Genomic DNA, 19,320 nt, shown 5'->3' with positions numbered 1-19,320 from the left:
TTTACTATTCTCACAAGTAGAGTGTGCCATAGTCATAGCCACCGCTTTACCAAATTTTACTATTGCGACTGCAGGTTGAGCTCAAGTAAAAAAATAACTTGCATCAAACATGGATGGGCCAACAACAACGTGGGACAGTTGCGCTCCAGTGTCTCAATCCACAGATGTGTATATTTGTGACCAACACAAACTTGGATCCAAATAAAGAATATTTACAGAAAATAGTGATCCAAAATAAATTCTCAAATACAGGTAAGACATTCCTCTTGAGCTACATTTAATGCACAAACAAGAAATTAATTGGCGTTGGTCCAGCTGAACGCTCCCATCCATTTCAGATGGTGTTCCTTATCATTTTAAGAACGCAACATTTTCTTTCCACAAAGTCGCAAAAGATTATTTCGCTTGTCGGTAAATTGTCAGTGCATTGTGGGACATGGAGTCATCCAGCATCAGTGTGAGGCTATTGTTGCAGGTGAAGTGTTTGTGCGCTGCCGTCATAGTTCTGGTTCTTTAGTTCTAGTGCTGAACAAAGTGCTTTGTTGCTCTTGTAGCGTTTCTCCTCAGGGTCTCAAAAAGAATCCAGCACATTTGAACCAGCGTTCAGTCCAATAGTGGAGGAAGTCCAGGAGTGCCTCAGGCTCTGATTTAGGGCCCATGTCTGTTTGAACAGGAGTGGGCACGTGTACAATCCACTCCTGTCACACACTCACAATTAAGGTGTCCTTTATGATTGAGAATAAAACAGAGGCGACCTGTGTTCTTCACTCATTGGGAGCCAGAGGGGAAAAATGACCCCTCGTCATAAAAGAGTCTTCATTCATCAAGAAAATTGACCTCATCACAATGAAAAAATAAAACAAAGTCCTCCTCGGTACTAGTCTGTGAACTGGTGCATGTCCCCGTACATCCATTGCTGTGGGGGGAGGGCCACTTCGTTGAGGTGGCCGCAATCGTCGCTGCATTTACACGACTGGATGAACATGGCCGACCTCTGGAAGCGCTCGCCGTCCGGGCAGACAAAGGTCACGGGCACGGTGCGCACGCGCCGCGGCGAGCAGCACCGTCCGTCCGTACACACGCCACAGTAGTTGGGCCGGTAGAGCCGGACGCTCGCACATTCTCCGTAGGACAGGCGGACGGGCTCTGCGGCTTTCTGGGTCGGGGAGCACTTCTTCCCCTTCTGTGGTTGGATCAAAGCAAAACGATGCACGTCATAGTCTGAATGATTAATAATAACAATATGTGGTGTTCCTTTCCTGGCTTCATTAGCAAATGTCAGAAAAACAAGTCGTGTGAAGATTTTCATAAAGTAAAGAAAATGTGATGAGCTCTGACTTATCGGGCCTGGCCCTTTACGTAACAGCAGGTTTAAGCAGCTTTGCACTCAAAGTCATTAGTTTCACATTAAAGGGGGCCAGACTTCAACTTGTTATGCCAAAACTGGGATTGAGAGGGGGATTATTTTTAGTTTTAGCCGATTCTTTTTAAGATTAAACCCCGTTATTTAACATTTGAGTGTCCTTTCCCATTAAATACACTGACACCCATGATCGCTCTTGGCACCGGAGCTCAATGGAGCCAAGAGAAAGAGCTCTTAGTGCGTGTCCAACATGGAGGATTAATATAGACACGCCACTTCCCTGGACTGGGAGTACACAGACAGTTGCTTGGCAGGAATGCCGGGGGTGGGGGACTATATTTAAAAAGGCGCCTGCTTGCCACCAAAACACCGCTGAGTAAATCAGCCCTGTCCAGTTCCCATTGGATGCAGAGCTTCCCCGTAAGTAACGCTAAAATAATCTCCCTCCTTGAACTGAATAAATATTGGCTGTAGCACAAAGAGCAGATTTCACCCAGCGCCAGAAGGTCAAACGTGTCATTCTTTGCGGCACAGATTGGACGTTTTCAGCCTCTGCTCTTTAGTTTAAAAGATGTAAACCAGGGAGCAGAGCGATAATGAGCAGGTATTGTTTAGTTTTGTTCCCCCTGCGCAGTCTGACATGGGGAGATAAGAGGAGAACTAGTTCCTCGTGGATGCGTGTTATCACAAGGCGTTTAGGTTTCACCGTGCGAGAGATAAATTGTGGCGATAAGACGTTATCTCGGCAGCAGTGGGTGAGCGCTCGACCCAAACGCTCTCCGCCCGTCTCCGCTTCAGTTCAGCCCGCCTCACCTTGGCGGGGGCCGTCAGGCCACGGCACGGACGCACGGTGCAGAGTCTCGTCTCTCTCTGCAGCTTGCACTGAGGGTTCTTGTTGGTGATGCGAGAGGAAACGCCCATCCCACAGCTGCTGGAGCACTGGGACCAGTCCGTGGTCTGGACCGGACACTTCTCCTTCCGATGGTTCCACACTGAGGAGACGAGGGCGGAAAAATCATTAATCAGGCCAGTGGTTCTCAACCTGGGGGTGTGGACCCATCAGTATAAAATATCCTCCTCGTGGATCTTGAAGCTTTTACATGTATTTAAAAAAAAATTAAAAACGGTAGCCAATAAAAAAAGTCAGACGAGACCACCTTTAAGGCCTCGTTGTGTATACTCTATACGCTAATACAAGCGCCGTGTAGTCTGTTTACAGCCTCACAGTATCTTTTTACGTGTGGTGATTACGTGTGCGGTTCAAAAGTCATAAAACTAGTTTACGCTTGTGATGATTATCTTGGTCAACGTGTCATTGTCACTGAGCGTATGTTCTGCAATAATCCAATGGAAAATGGCCTCCAAAAAACACAGCATCCCGGCAGCGCTCTAGTAGCCTCAAGCTTTGAAGCCGCTTCTTTTCCCTCTCGACAGGTTGAAGCATGTGATTACTCTTCAGTTCAACATGCAGCCTTTGAAGCCTGAAACTAACGGGACATGAATGAGGGAGGGAAGCCGTGGTGAGAAACACTCGATAGGCTCCCTTTCTCTCACCAGGCAGGTGTTTGTAGCCACGCTCACTCTCCCAGCCGCTGGACTTGACCTCTGCGAGCTCGTTGGCCAGCTCATTTTCAGAATGCTGCTGACGTCTGGGCAGGTGCTGTCGTGGCGGAGGCGCCTGTGGTGGGAGATAAGATAAGCTGAAACAGTGCTGGGGAGTCCAACCGCCTTTTGTGTGTTTTTCCCAGCGTTATCACCACGGCGCCCTGATTATCAGGGGATTATTTCAAGGCAATCGGTCAGAGGAGACATGATTATTTGGTTTATGGATTAAATTGAAAGTATTAAGTACCTCAAGCTCCTCACTAAAATAAATATATATATATATATACACTACCGTTCAAAAGTTTGGGATCACTTAGAAATGTCCTTATTTTTCAAAGAAAAGCACTGTTTTTTTCAATGAAGATAACATTAAATCAATCAGAAATACACTCTATACATTGTTAATGTGGTAAATGACTATTCTAGGTGGAAACGTCTGGTTTCTAATGAAATATCTCCATAGGTGTATAGAGGCCCATTTCCATCAACGATCACTCCAGTGTTCTAATGGTACATTGTGTTTGCTAATCGCCTTAGAAGACTAATGGATGATTAGAAAACCCTTGAAAACCCTTGTGCAATTATGTTAGCACAGCTGAAAACTGTTTTGCTGATGAGAGAAGCTATAAAACTGGCCTTCCTTTGAGCTAGTTGATTATCTGGAGCATCACATTTGTGAGTTCGATAAGACTCTCAAAATGGCCAGAAAAAAAGAACTTTCATGTGAAATTCGCCAGTCTATTCTTGTTCTTAGAAATGAAGGCTATTCCATGTGAGAAATTGCAAAGAAACTGAAAATTTCCTACAGCGGTGTGTACTACTCCCTTCAGAGAACAGCACAAACGGGCTCTAACCAGAGCAGAAAGAGAAGTGGGAGGCCCCGGTGCACAACTCAGCAAGAAGACAAGTACATTAGTCTCTAGTTTGAGAAATAGACACCTCACAGGTCCTCAACTGGCAGCTTCTTTAAATGGTACCCGCAAAACGCCAGTGTCAAAGTCGACAGTGAAGAGGCGACTCCGGGATGCTGGCCTTCTAGGCAGAGTGGCAAAGAAAAGCCATATCTGAGACTGGCCAATAAAAGAAAAGATTGGTATGGGCAAAAGAACACAGGCATTGGACAGAGGAAGATTGGAAAAAGGTGTTATGGACAGATGAATCCAAGTTTGAGGTGTTTGGATCACACAGAAGAACATTTGTGAGACGCAGAACAGGTGAAAAGATGCTGGAAGAGTGCCTGACACCATCTGTCAAGCATGGTGGAGGTCATGTGATGGTCTGGGGCTGCTTTGGTGCTGGTAAAGTGGGAGATTTGTACCAGGTAAAAGGGATTTTAAATAAGGAAGGCTATCACTCCATTTTGCAACGCCATGCCATACCCTGTGGGCAGCGCTTGATTGGAGCCAATTTCCTCCTCCAACAGGACAATGACCCAAAGCACACCTCCACATTGTGCAAGAACTATTGAGGAAAGAAGCAGGCAGCTGGTATGCTGTCTGTAATGGAGTGGCCAGCACAGTCACCAGATCTCAACCCCATTGAGCTGTTGTGGGAGCAGCTTGACCGTATGGTCCGCAAGAAGTGCCCATCAAGCCAATCCAACTTGTGGCAGGTGCTTCAGGAAGCGTGGGGTGAAATTTCAACAGATTACCTCAACAAATTAACAGCTAGAATGCCAAAGGTCTGCAATGCTGTAATTGCTGCAAAAGGAGCATTCTTTGACGAAAGCAAAGTTTGAAGAAAAAAAATTAATACTTCAAATACAAATCATTATTTCTAACCTTGTCAATGTCTTGACTATATTTTCTATACATTTTGCAACTCATTTGATAAATAAAAGTGTGAGTTTTCATGGAAAACACGAAATTGTCTGGGTGATACCAAACTTTTGAACGGTAGTGTATGTTTATAAACATGTGTGTGGAATTGAGTCACAACATTTGATATTACAAAAATAAATATAATGGTCCTATATAATAGGTTCCCAATTTGTATTTGCATATATATATTTGTGGAAATGAGTCACAACATTTGATATTACTAAAATAAATATAATAGTCCCATATAATAGGTTCCCAATTTGTCTGTATATATACATACACACACACATACATGTAAAAACTAACCTGATGCTTCGCTGGGAGCCGCCAGGTGCCTTTATTGCAGTCCACGCTGAAGCAACACTGCCCAGGGATCCTGACCAGCCGTGGGTAGGGGCAGGAGGCCGAGGCCGGTGGCAGCTTGTTGGTGCAGAGGGGAGCGCAGCCGACGGCGCCATCGATGCAGGTACACTGGTGTTTACAGCCGGCACGGAAGCTCTCGCCATTCTGGTAGATCCTGCCGTTGTACTCGCATGTGCATCCCTCCGATTTAGCTGGAAAGACACATTTCAAATCAGCTGGAGCAAAACCTTTAATCACACGCACGCACACACAAACACACCAGTGGCGGACCGTCAGGGCCTTTCTAAGCCTTCTCTGAAGGCCGAAACATAATTACAAAGTTAAAGCTATTTTAAAATACAAACAAAAAAATATATATATATTTTCTTCATTTTTATTTTCTTATGCACCAATTGTCTTCCTCTGTTGCATCCGGCAGTGCTGCTTCCAGTCCAATTTATTTTAACGGGAGCTTTTATCCAATCAGATGTCAGCTCCACAGTCTCTATGGAAGAAGAGCAGCTCGTCTCAGGCCTTCACACAGGCCAAGTACAGCCTGGTGAAGTACATGGAGACCTTATCGGTGATTGACATAATCTTCAACCAATCATATCGTTAGTTTGACATGCTGGGTGTATTTCTTGAGGACCTTTGGCCTTCTGGAAGGCCATGGAAGTACGTCAGAGTAACCTGCGCTGTGATTGGTTAGTGGCCCCGCATGCAGTTCAATTGAGAGAAGGAGATAGATTAGCGGTGGTGAAGAAGTTAAGAAGTCACCACAGTTTAAGTATTTTACTTTTAACTTTTAATGGCGGAAGGAAGAGAAGCGGACTTGGTGGCGGATTTAATCTCGAAGCCTTTCTCAAGGAGGACGTTTCATAACCAAAGGCCGTCCGACCCCACAGCCAGCTAGCTTGAGCCATCAATGTTCAGCCCTGAAACGGATGAAGACTTATTCCAGAAACACAACTGGGGAGGCTTGACTTTCATCACTGGCGTCTGTGGCCAGCCTTGTGTTCATTTGTCTCTGTTGTTGTTATTATATGGTTGTTTCTGGTTATATTGAGTGTGAGGCATTTTAGTGCCACAGTTCTGTCTGATTGTTTTGTCATGTTATATATAAATGTGGCTGGTTCTTGTAAATGTGTTCTTGTCAATGACTGTGTCTACTACCGCGCACTTTACGAAGTACACTGCAATGCGTCGCTGATGAAGTGCTGTCTCAAATGGAACACTTAACCGTTAACCACTTGGCGGAAGTGACGGACGCAAATCTGTTCACGGCACCCGCGAAATTAAGCCGGGAGTGACATATGCAAATCTGCTTGCGATACCCTAACCCTTAAACTGACAAAATGAATGCACGTCTTGCCCTCTTTGTGTCCCTTGTTTACCTTTCTCCACCCCATGTGGAAACTGCGATACCTCCACAATCGCGGCAGGAGCCTCCGTGGTCTACCGCTTGTGCTACCGTAGCCATCTCGTCCGCCATTGTTTTAGAAATAAAATGAAAAGCTGGCGAAAGGGCTCCTCCTCTTCCGCTACGTCGCCAAGATGGCGGCCGCTTAGGGCGAGTAGTGTCCATCGTTTTACACTACATTTTTTGCCCGTTTGCAGTGCACCATCCGGGTACTTTCAGTGCACTGAATTCTGCTGGTTTTTTCAGTGGCGCACTTCGAACACTGAAAGTCAGTGCTCGAAGTGCTCAAGTGCGCGGTAGTAGACACAGCCATTGTGTTTGTTACAGTGGTGTGGGCTCCACGTATTGTCCGTGTATGACGCAGCATCCTGTCATGGTGTATTTATGTAGCTGCACTCTGTGGGTATGTATTTGTAGGTGTTGCGCTTCATGTAACATTTTATTTCACTTGTTGCAGTGTCATGTGAATACGACTAACAACCCACAACTCTCTTTCTGTCTGCTCCTTCACAATAAAAGCCCCGGACCGGAACACTGGTGAACTAATATCTTACATTAGGTTGTTCAGCTGTAGTAAGATGGCATTGAAGGCCTAGGTAGAAAATGCACGGCCTGCCACTGACACACACACACACACACACACACACACACACACACGCAAAGCAAAATGGCAACAGGGGACTCCTCCATGCGTTGGGGTATCACAGAGATGCATCTCAGTTTCTACAGGACATCCTGTGAAGTCTAAAAGGCAGCAATGCTTAAGCTTCCGGATACAGCGAGCGAGTATATTAAGAAGAATTCACCATGTGCTCACGTTTCAACAGCTGAAGAGCAAGGTTTAACCTTGATGTGACCGAATAAACACACACACATTGACTTAACATGGCAACAGAGGGCCACTGAGATCGAAAGGTCAGTCGAAATAGGGACACAAGAAGTGTCAGACTCCTTGTTTTCCAGAGTGTGGAAGAACCAGCTATTCATAGTTTGTGGGGCAGCATGTTCACGTGCGGAGGGTGTATTTTTATCTTTGAAACCCCCTGTTGCTGCCATAAAACCTGTACAACTCATTAAAATACCTGTCTTGTTTCTGTAAGTGCAAGGTTTCATGTTGCCTAATCTCTAGGTTGCGTGAGCTTTGGCTTAATGGAAAGGTGGGGGCATCAAGGCCTTTAAAGCAGATCACATTCGTCATATTCTCTTTCGATACAGGATTATTTTAGTGTACGCATTTTAATACTACGCCCTCTATGGGGTACGATGCTTCCTCGCAACACCCCCTCCCATCCCGCCTCACCTCGACAGATGCCCCAGGCCATGGTCACGTCGTTGCCGTAATTACACTCCAGCCCTTTGTGGTGGTCGCATGGCCTCACAGGGCCGCAGTCCTGGTTCAACTGGGCCGCACACACCTTGCAGCACCCACATCCATCCGGCACGGCGCTGACTCCTGGGGGGCAGACCGGGGGCTGGTCGGGGCAGTCGCACACGGCCGGGCAGCTAGCAGTCACCTGGAGGAGGACGAAGGGGAAAGAGGAGAGAGAGGGGAGATCGGGGGAAAAAAGGAACTCCATTTATGTGGTTCGAACAACATGGGAGCTCTTCAATGCAGATTCAGGACTGAGCTTTTCTAGACAGATGGAGAGCGCCGACTTCATTGGAGGATGTGTGGCAACCAGGGTGCATCAGTCATCAGTGGTGCACCAGCTTTTCAACATCGAATGGTGACAAGGAGCTGCTACATTCATTGTTTTATTTTTGATTTCTGCCGAATGTTCTCCCCAGGATTCGGGATGTATTCAATTATTCCACAGACGAAGCACGTCACTAGCCTCGACAGTAAGTCAAGTCACTGCCAGCCAGCCGGCCCCGGGTGTCTAGACAGCTCAGGGTTTTACGGGTCCCCCACTGACACGGGGTTTGAGTCATCCCTCGGCACTAGAACCAACTTGTTGCAGTTACTGGGAATCAACATGTCACTGGGCTTTAAAAAAATTAAATAAATAAAAAGAAAGAAGACATGAGTAGACACGCTGATCACCAGGACAACGGGACTCAGAGGAACTGAATTGTTATACAAGCAGTAATAAGAGCGATAACCCCACCTAAACTCCTTTTACACCACTTTATATTGCATCCACTGTTTAGGCAGACAGCCATAAAGCAATCACAGCTAATCTGATGTTGAAGATGAAACACATTCGTTTGCGCCAGGGGATGTTTGTGCTGTTCATACTCTGGAGATCAAAGTTGAAGAACATTTATATGACCAGAAATCGCTTATTACACATGAATATAATCTTTAAAAACACTTCCTGGAAGATCACTCACAGCTGCTCGCTCGTCTTACCTGTGTGATGACTGCTGTTGTCAGTACTGTCAGGTAGATCAGAAATGCCATGATTGGCCTTTGATGCTTTGAGGGGAAAAGTAAAAATCAAAACAATATCTTCAAGCTACAATCCAAAGAACGTCTGGGAGATCCTAAATAGCTTCACACTGAGTCTCAGTCGTTTATGGACCTAGTCCTTGTTTTTCTAGCGGGCCGAGTGTCTCAAATGTGATATATACCCGCTGGTGAGCCTCAAAGAGGCCCCGCCCTTCTCCGTGCTTCTAGCCATTCAGCGTGCAGCCAAGCAGCCCCGACATTCCAAACGGGCGTGGCTTCACCGCGAGGACAGCTCGCTGATTGGTGGGCGTGTTTTGGAATGAATGCAGCCATTCATAAAAATCGCAGGGCCGCTCGGTATTTATTTTATGGGTAAAAAATGTAAATGAAACAGCCGCTTTCAAGTCACACTCAGGCACATTCCTGCTTTTGTGGCCACCGCTCTCCTAACACTAAGTAAATATATTCAGCTGGGCCAGGCAGCATTGGTCACATTAATAGGACCTCCACCTCTAGGAAAAAAAATAAAAAAAGAGGGAAGAAGGGGGGTGGAATTCCCTCCGTTTTTCCAGACTCATGTACACTCTAAAAAAAAAAAAGTTGAGTCAACTTAAAAAAGTGAGGCAACCAGCTGCAAAGCCTTTTTGAGTTCACTCAACTAAGGGCAAATGTGTTGTGTCAACTTATGATAAGAAGTTCACTCAAAGTGATATCTTAAGTTTGTCAAACGTAACATTACTATTCAGACGTACTTATGTATTTTAGTTAACACTACTTAAAATATTGCATTTGATAGTTACATCTACTCATGTACTTAAGTTCAGAACACTTAAAATATTAAATTGGAGAAACTTTAAATTGTGTGTTCTTGTAGATTAAAAACATACATCAGCAGCACTTAACATTTTTTGTTGAGAAATGTTTTGTTGAGAGAACTTACTTTTAACTTAAAATGTTTTGTTTCTAAATTTCACTGCCCATTATTTGAGTACACTCAACATTCTTTGCAACATTGCCTTCATTTAAATTAATAAAAAATGTACACCGTTTTCTTTGGAAAAGTCAACAGTTAAAGAAAACAAACTTCTTCAAACAAAAAATGTTTATTAACAATAACTAAACATTTGTTTGCATAACTATATGAATTCCAGTTGTCAACACTTGAACATAGACAGCAGAGGGTCAACATCCTTAAAAATCAAAATGGCTGAATAAAGAAAAAAAAAAAAAAATCTGTTTTGTGAATCCAAAATCAAGGCCTTGAAACAAGCTTTGGAACATGGTTGTGACACGTGTGTAGCCGTCATGAGTAGGTTCCCCCCCCCTAAAGCACCAATAAGCAACAAGTAGCCAGAGGGATATTCGGTAATAAGGTTTATTCCGACAGCAGACTGTGTCTCTGCTCTCCACGCTCCTCTCATCTCCTGTCTGTCCAGCTCCTTTATGGAGACAGACTCAGATAACCAACACAGATCGTCATCAGCTGGACTGATTACCAATCTGATTACCAATCAGTCCAGCTGATGACAATCAGACACCGTTCCCTGAACCACACCCCCGCTCCACCCACTCTGCAGTATTCCCAGTTCAACTCCTTTCACATAAGATTCCTCCGGGTCTGTATTCTACACAAAAACAAGCATACAGAGACTATAATAAATATTCACCGCCTCTTTTAAATTTTCATTTTTTTTCTTCCCATTCTGTAACAATACAATTTAAAAGTCAAAAGACATTTTTATGCAGATTTTAAAAACTAAAATATAACACTTTCATACAAGAGTCACCTCCTACACATTAGTATTATAGTATTTCAATCTTCATAGTCTGTTAAATTAAATGAATAAATTGAGCAAAATACAGGGAAACATTTGCTCTCACGGTACAGGCTCCCTTTAATTCAATAAGTGACAAAAACCTGAACTGGAGCAAATCTGCCATTAAACAATGGACAATATCCTTCCAAATCTCATCCATATCTAAATATAATAAACAAACAATGGTATCAAAAACCAATGTATTTTAAACAGGGGCTAAAGAAAATATTTGTATATTATTTTATTATATATAAGATTAAAGTAGTATATATATGTATTTACATATATATATATGTATTTATATATGTATTTGTATATATATATATATATATATATATATATATATATATGTGTGTGTGTTTACTAACATACATGCGCAGTGGCCTTAGTTACCTCAGCAGATGCCCAAACCACTTTATTAAGTTTTCTCAACTTAACATTTTAAGTGGATTCCACTCTTTATTAATGAAATTGACATTTTGAGTTAGTTCAACTTTTTTCAAAGGCATTTGTTGACTCAACTTTAAAAAATGTGTTAGGACAACACATTTGAAGTTGGGCTTTTTAGAGTGTAGGTGCCAGAACAGAAAATTAAAGTGGAGTGTATTAAGCAAATAGTTAGATAATAGCAGCTGTCAAAGAGCGCGAACACACCCATCACGGTGTGAGAAAATGGGTTTCCATAGATTTTAAAAAGGTACGTTTTGATTGTTTTGCTGTTCATATTGAATTCAGGTGCACCCGTCTGTCTCTGACTATTATTTATTGCTGACCACATGGTGCTGACACAGGAGTGATGAGGATATTATCACTTGGAAAGAATGGTGGATTATTGTTTTAAGGGCAGCTCATATGAGGGTTGGCCTCCTCCTCCTCTTCCTCCTCCTCCGCTGTCTTCCTTTTCAACCACAGGTTTCCAGCCACACCTGCCCTGACACAGAGACCTCCTTTGATGAGAGAAATGTGATAGGCAGAGGCTTGAAAGTTAGGTTCCTGCTATGAACGTCCGTGCATAGTTCTGGCTTAGACCTAGAGAGGCCAAACATCTCACACGGTCTCATATGAGCTGTGGTGTTTAAGGTGCTGGGAAATCTCTGGGCGGAATTAAACCTTACCCTCAGACAGGAGGTAATGATATATATTCAGTTTCAGGCTTAAAATAGGTGATTGGTTCAGTTTTTTAGGTTTGGGTCAACCTGCGTATCACTGGCGGACCCAAATGAAGCAGATGAAAAAGACCTTTGAGCTGGTTATATGGGGCTGTGGCTCTCCTGAAGGCTTTTTCCCTTTTTCCCTGTGAAAGGATTTTTTTCTATTTGTTTGGGGAGTTTTCACTCATCGGATGTGAGGTCCTGGGATAGAGATGCTGTGTGTTCAGATTGTAAAGCCCTCGGAGGCAAATTTGTAATTTGTGATATTGGGCTACATAAAAAAACCTGAATTGAAAAAGTGTCGTCTCTGTTGAATATAAGAAAAATACAGTTGAGTTTATATTCTTCTTTTTTTTAATTTGCATTTTTTTGGTGCTTAAATTAGTTTTTTTTTCTTTTTCTTATATGGATAATGTCTTTGTATTTCCCCCTGTTTTATTCTGAACATTGGAGACTGATTGTATATCTGACTAATAGAATCTTTGAATGCAAATCATAAAATTAGATTCCCCCTCATGACTACAGATGGACACACTTCTTCTCTCATGTCACATGTCTGCCTTCTCATCAAAGTCCCAAATGCAACATGAACTCTGAGGAGTGAGATGTGAATATCAGGTAGTAAACACGTCCAGCTGGTCATCTTCTCTGTTCCTCCCGAAGAACCAATCTCTCTCCAGACAAGTTTTCAAAATGTATGATTCACTAAGCTGATTTTTGTCCTCACAAAAACACAGAGCCTTTTAGTCCGTCATGATTATTCCGAGATGAAAGTAATTTCTTATTCAACCTCCAGGTCGCGCTTTATTGTTTAGAGAAGATCAAGAGTTGTTCTGAACTTCTCGTCTCACTCATCAAGAGAACAAATAAATGTGATTAAAAAAACAAACGTATCTTCACATCATATCAACCAGACTCAACTCAATTTATAATATTATAAATCTCTCTCACGGACCATGCGTTCAGTTATTATTTATCTTTGTGGAATCTGCTTTAAACAACTCAAACTGGCTGCGTCGTCCTCTTTCACAACCAGCATTCATCTTTGCAGCTACCTGTCCGACGAGGTTGAGGACTCGAGTCATGACTCAATTTAAAACAGGAAAGCGCCCCAGGAAGCTGCCAGTCATCGCTCTAATGGTGTGACCAAGGAGACAAAGTCATGGCCCATCTATTTTAATCCCCCGGTGGTCCCGGTACACGGGGAGTTCTGAAGGTCCTGTGACGGCTTCTGTTTTCAACTTATTCTCCGATGCCGAACGAGAGGAAACCAGAGATCTAAAACCACTCTTGCGTAAAGCAGATCTGTCATTTTAGAGACGGGGAAATCAGTCACTGCATGTAAGCACTGGTCACTGGTGAGAGGTTTTATGGTTATGTTTGTTCCGTCTGTATTGATTTAACAGTGTATGAAATTATACATTATTTCACAAGGGCCAGTCTATCCTGGGATTTAAACCAGAGTCTGAGTCACAGTCGTGGCAAATACTTCTTAATTCAATCAGGAAGTGTATCATAGTTTTGCCACAATGAAGTTCCTACAAGTACTCATAGTTTTCAGTGTTGGTAGACGTATATAGTACTTTTACTTTAAGAAATCATAGATGCTGAGAGGGAAACTGCTCTTACACAGGATCACATCACTGTCTGCACAACATGAAGCCACAGCCGCAGGGATCGGTTAGCTTAGCTAGCCGGGCTCTGTTCAAATGGAAGAACATTTGGCAAACATTACAAGCACGTCTAAAGCTGGCAGCCAAATGCACACATTTTAATTTAATCTGTTTACAAAATCTGAAATGCTAATTCTTCGTTAGATCGAGCAAACTGCCTGCTGGCTGTAGAAATCTGGGATCAACTTATTTCCTATTCAAATTGTGTCCCAGTCAAATTATTTCTTTATGTAAAAGCTACTTCAGTTAAAGTACACACGCGGTAGAAGCAGAATATACTAAAACTTGATAAATTAAAGCTTGAATCATACAGAGTGGCCCCTTTCAGAGTGTTATATTACTGTAATTATTAGAATATCATGAGGGATGCATCAATAAATAAGCAAGTTTGTTGAGTTGGAGACACTTTATTTATACTGCTGAATAGTTTGATCTATAGAACGCTGGTATGTAACAGGCATACATTGACGCCTCTAAAACTGACGCAAGAGGGGTACATAGCGCGTCATTGGCTCACGAGATGAAACAATCCACTCATAAAGCGGTGTTATATAGTCCTGGTGTGCATGTGTTTCTATGTGCCACCTTTAGTCCCTAATATTTCTCAGTAAATGTATTGCGTCAGGCTGAACCAGAGACCGTAGAACACGCATGTGCCGTCCTCTCTGTTTAACCTTTTTTCCCGCTTCGGTTTCCACGCTTCGACTGCTAAACCCATGTTTAATGTCACATTGCGATGAATTTTGGGCGATTCCCTCGGGCAAAATCTGCTGAAATACAGACCGACATAAAGTGTTCATGAAGGGCTCAAAAGCCCAATCCCAATGTCCCTCAAAGGCCTTAAACACTGAACCTGTTTAATGACTTCACCTGAAGGGTTAAGTGGAGACAGTAGAGGGCTTGGAATAGTGTAAATATGAACAGGATGGAACTTTGATTCAACGCATCAATGATGATTAAAACAAATATGATGTAAAATTGTGTGTACTTATTTAAGTAAATAAATAATACATGTATTTACTCGTTTTTGTCAAAACTATTTTTTGAAACAGAAAATAGTGGATGGAAGAAAAATGGAAACACTCAAGTGGGAAGCACATAACAAAAATGGAAGCTCAGTAATTGACTAAACGAGTTACCTTCCTGATTGAATTAAGTGAACAGAAAGTGACGCACTGAGAGGCGACCATACGACACCGTGTGAGACGAAGCGTGTCGGGAGGGAGGACCGCAGGACGACGTGCCGCTTCTCTCGCGCGGCCGGTCAGCTGAGAGGCGCGACACGACACCGGACAACATCAACGGAGGCGCGGCTTCACGAGAAAGCCCGAGCCGAGGGAGGAAACGTCCAGAGGAAGTAACAGTGGAAAAAAAGAAGGGAAGGGGTGGTGAGAGAAAGAGAGAGAGAGAGAGGGGAGAGGGGGGCAACAGGTGTTTTATGGTAAGAGAGTTTGTTTTTTCAAGGGGAGGAGTGAGCAAGTGGCCTGGTCCACCCCGCACTCTGGAAGTCTGGCATTTCACATAAAAACACAAAAAACCGCTCACACCGCCTCTAAGGTCACGCGAACCAAATTACACGATACTGAGGTCGTATACTTTAAAAAACACAAACACACGCGGGGAGACGTCGAGGAAATACACGTTGCGCAACGTAATTCTAATGCAATTATCCGAATGGCAGCCATGACATCGAGACGTCCTGGGAGACACAGGGAGGAAGAAAGCGAGCGAGTGGTGGTGGTGGTGGTGGTGACAGCGTGATTCAACTGGTCCCACTGCTGCCACGGTGGAAACAGTTCAGCGTGTGGGAAGCTCGTCTGTGAGCGTGTTGGAGGTGACAGAAAGGGGGAATGGTGGGTGCAGGGCTCTCAAGTTTTGAAGACAGGCAAGCGTGAGCAGACCGGCGTCGGAGCTCTGCAGCGGAACAATCGATCGGCGTATTGAGCACCCCTGCATTCAAACATTAAATAGCCGAGAGGTTTTTTCAGCGTGAGAAATACGATGTGTGGCGGGAGTGCGTGAGTTAAGACCGAAATGCGTGAGTCTCACGCTCAATGCGTGAGACTTGAGAGCCCTGTGGGTGTTAATCTCTTCGAGGAAACAGGACACATAGTTTCGAGTGCATGTGACAGGGGAACCCCGCTCCTCGTTTAATATCATAATGTGTTATGGGATATGCGCTAAATCTGGACCTGGCACATAGTTCCTGTGTCGGTGGACTGATGATCGTAAAGTTGCGCAAGAGAACGGCACTCTGCTTTCCGGAGAGAAGAGGCAACTTGAACACAACTGCTATGGAGCGATGTGTCCCCCTGGTGGAGGAGGCCTCTGAGGAGAGGAGACGACATACACTGTCCTGTGAGGAAGGTTAGGAAATGACATACATGTGTCCTGTGAGGAAGGTTAGGAAACGACATACATGTGTCCTGTGAGGAAGGTTAGGAAACGACATACATGTGTCCTGTGAGGAAGGTTAGGAAACGACATACATGTGTCCTGTGAGGAAGGTTAGGAAACGACATGCATGTGTCCTGTGAGGAAGGTTAGGATACGACATACACGTGTCCTGTGAGGAAGGTTAGGACACGACATACATGTGTCCTGTGAGGAAGGTTAGGAAACGACATACACGTGTCCTGTGAGGAAGGTTAGGACACGACATACATGTGTCCTGTGAGGAAGGTTAGGAAACGACATACATGTGTCCTGTGAGGAAGGTTAGGACACGACATACATGTGTCCTGTGAGGAAGGTTAGGACACGACATACACGTGTCCTGTGAGGAAGGTTAGGACACGACATACATGTGTCCTGTGAGGAAGGTTAGGAAACAACATACAGAGTAGCAAAGAGAATCTGAAACAGGTTTTCAGCTAACGACCCTGCGTCAGTGTGGAGAGGCCTGCGGGACATCACCAACTATAGGAAACCCTCCCCCCACTCCATGGAGAGCCCTCAACTGGCTGACGATCTGAATGTGTTTTACTGCAGGTTTGATCACCCCACATTCACACCCCTCACCCGCTCCAACTCAGACCTCACAGTCATCTGCATCCCCTGTTATCACCTCCCCCCTCCCCCCTGACCCCCCACCGGCACTGACGGTCTGTGAAGAGGATGTGTGCCGGCTCTTTCAGAGACAGAAGACGAGGAAGGCAGCAGGCCCAGACGGTGTGTCACCCTCCTGTCTGATCAGCTGGCCCCCATCTTCACACGGATCTTCAACAGATCTCTGGAGCTGTGTGAAGTCCCCTCCTGCTTCAAACGCTCCACCATCACCCCGGTTCCCAAAACATCCTCCATCACTGGACTGAATGACTACAGGCCCGTCACCCTGATGTCTGTGGTCATCAAGTCCCTTGAGAGACTGGTATTGACCCATCTGAAGGGCATCACAGGCCCCCTGCTGGACCCTCTGCAGTTTGCCTACCGGGCAAACAGGTCAGTGGATGATGCAGTCAACATGGGGCTGCACTCCATCCTGCAACACCTCGACTCCCCAGGGACCGATGCAAGGATGCTGTTCGTGGACTTCAGCTCAGCGTTCAACACCATCATCCCAGAAGTCCTCCTCACCAAACTCACCCAGCTCACTGTGCCGGCCTCCACCTGTCAGTGGATTACAAACTTCCTGATGGACAGGAAGCAGCAGGTGAGGCTGGGAGAAACAACATCCAGCACCCGGTCAGTCAGCACTGGTGCACCTTAGGGATGCGTGCTCTCCCCACTGCTCTTCTACCTCTACACCAACGACTGCACCTCAGGAGACCCATCTGTTCAACTCCTAAAATTTGCAGACGACACATCAGTCATCGGCCTCCTCCGTGATGATGACGAGTCTGCATATAGGCGGGAAGTTGAACAGCTGGTCCTTGAACACGCTTAAGACTGTGGAGATGACAGTGGACTTCAGGAGGAGCCCCCCAGCCCCCCCTCACCATACTCAATAACACTGTGTTGGCTGTGGAATCCTTCAGGTTTCTGGGATCCACAATCTCCCGGAGCCTGAAGTGGGAACCTAACGTCAAGAAAATCATCAAGAAGGCCCAGCAGAGGTTGTACTTCCTGCGCCAGCTTAGGAAGTACAACCTGCCTCAGGAGCTGCTGATCATGTTTTACACCGCAGTTATAGAGTCTGTTCTGTGCACCTCAATCACTGTCTGGTTTGGATCGGCCACCAAACTGGACCAGAACAGACTCCAACGGACAGTCAGGTCTGCAGAGAAGATCATTGGTGCCAACCTGCCCACCATCCAAGACCTGTACACCTCCAGAGTCAGGAAACGGGCAGGAAAAATCACTGCAGACCCCTCCCACCCCGGACAAAAACAGTTTCTTCCCCCTCGCCGTCTCACTACTAAACAATAACCCACTGTAGCATATATATTTATCCCTTCTCTTCTCGCACTCTCCACTTCTTCTTGTATATACTTAAGTCACTTTACTTCTTAGACCGTTGCACTGTTTGTTCTGTTCTGCACTACTTGTTTTGTTTGTTCTGTGTTGTAATGTACATTTTGTGTAAGCACAGAGACACTTCACCAAGACAAATTCCTTGTTGTGCAAACTACTTGGCCAATAAAACTGATTCTGATTCTGATTCTGATACATGTGTCCTGTGAGGAAGGTTAGGACACGACATACATGTGTCCTGTGAGGAAGGTTAGGACACGACATACATGTGTCCTGTGAGGAAGGTTAGGAAACGACATACATGTGTCCTGTGAGGAAGGTTAGGACACGACATACATGTGTCCTGTGAGGAAGGTTAGGACACGACATACATGTGTCCTGTGAGGAAGGTTAGGACATGACATACATGTGTCCTGTGAGGAAGGTTAGGACACGACATACATGTGTCCTGTGAGGAAGGTTAGGACACGACATACATGTGTCCTGTGAGGAAGGTTAGGACACGACATACATGTGTCCTGTGAGGAAGGTTAGGACACACACGAGTGCAGATGAGGCCAGTTTGACATCTGCTCTTTAATGATGAGATGTAACCATGTTGCCTTTTATGACTGCTTCTTTTGGCCTCGTCATAACATCAGTGGTTATCAACTTTGAAACAAAGAACAAATGTATTGTTGTATTTATTATGAGCGAGGGCTGTAATCTTTCATCAAACCTTACACAAGATGGAGCCAAACACTTCACTATAGAAACACGTCTGTGCCTGCAGGACAGGATTTGATCCAACACACTCAGCAGCAGCTGTGAAGTCAACACCGGCAGTGCTAACACACAAAAAGGCCGAAGCGGCACCGTGAAACCTCGCTGTTGACCGGTCACCACTGCTCCGCTCGCCTCGTTCCACAGCTTCGTGTCACCCACGGGTGTTCAGGTCAGCCGAGGGCAACCGACAGTGAGCCAATGTTCACTGTTCAGCCACACCGGCTGCAGGTCACTTGCTCCGAGCTTGTGCTCATACATTTGGGGAAATACAGCAACGGCTAAATCACAAACTGTGATATCAGACGACACAGTGAGTTCTCCGCGATCAGAGAACTAGAGAGCGCCACCTTTGCAAAAAGGTGTGTCGTGCTCCCCCCTCCCCCCCTCGCCATTCAGAGGAGACAGGGTTTGTTCAGCTGGGGCTAAGATGGCTTGTTTTAGACATGAGGTGAATAGAGGTATATTCAGTATGAGAGGAGTCATGTGTATTTTTTAACATTAAAAAGGATGCACACATATAATATATTTATTTATTTAATATATTATATATTAAATATAT

The 19,320-nt window shown here is 44.8% G+C and overlaps 1 protein-coding gene across 3 annotated transcripts; it reads right to left on the bottom strand.

The window, feature by feature from the left end:
• Positions 1 to 39: 39 nt before the first annotated feature.
• On the bottom strand, positions 40 to 14,886 carry LOC130189921 (CCN family member 1-like). Of its 3 annotated transcripts, none has more exons than XM_056408934.1 (6): positions 14,760 to 14,886; positions 7,851 to 8,064; positions 5,095 to 5,342; positions 2,918 to 3,041; positions 2,177 to 2,355; positions 40 to 1,183 (listed from the first exon to the last, which is right to left on the bottom strand). In XM_056408934.1, exons 1-6 carry the CDS (start codon positions 14,880 to 14,882, stop codon positions 878 to 880), a joined length of 1,194 nt encoding a protein of 397 aa, XP_056264909.1. In that variant the 5' UTR covers positions 14,883 to 14,886; the 3' UTR covers positions 40 to 877. The 3 variants fall into 3 exon arrangements, with proteins under 3 accessions (XP_056264909.1, XP_056264911.1, XP_056264910.1); XM_056408936.1 differs by having other exon boundaries at positions 14,723 to 14,813; XM_056408935.1 differs by lacking the exon at positions 14,760 to 14,886 and adding an exon at positions 8,904 to 10,133.
• Positions 14,887 to 19,320: the final 4,434 nt, after the last annotated feature.

The sequence above is a fragment of the Pseudoliparis swirei genome, chromosome 24 (assembly GCF_029220125.1).
Source record: "Pseudoliparis swirei isolate HS2019 ecotype Mariana Trench chromosome 24, NWPU_hadal_v1, whole genome shotgun sequence".
Classification (NCBI taxonomy): Eukaryota; Metazoa; Chordata; class Actinopteri; order Perciformes; family Liparidae; genus Pseudoliparis; species Pseudoliparis swirei.
This window is presented reverse-complemented; position numbering and strand designations above follow the sequence as displayed.

Excerpts from the sequence above, each read along its gene's own strand:
- LOC130189921 (XM_056408934.1), bottom strand. The coding sequence starts at position 14,882 with ATGTTGTCCGGTGTCGTGTCGCGCCTCTCAGCTGACCGGCCGCGCGAG. Across the intron at positions 8,065-14,759 it reads TGTCGTATGGTCGCCTCTCA|GTGACTGCTAGCTGCCCGGC; the intron begins GTGCGTCACTTT and ends GTCCTCCTCCAG. Across the intron at positions 2,356-2,917 it reads TGGCTACAAACACCTGCCTG|TGTGGAACCATCGGAAGGAG; the intron begins GTGAGAGAAAGG and ends TCGTCTCCTCAG.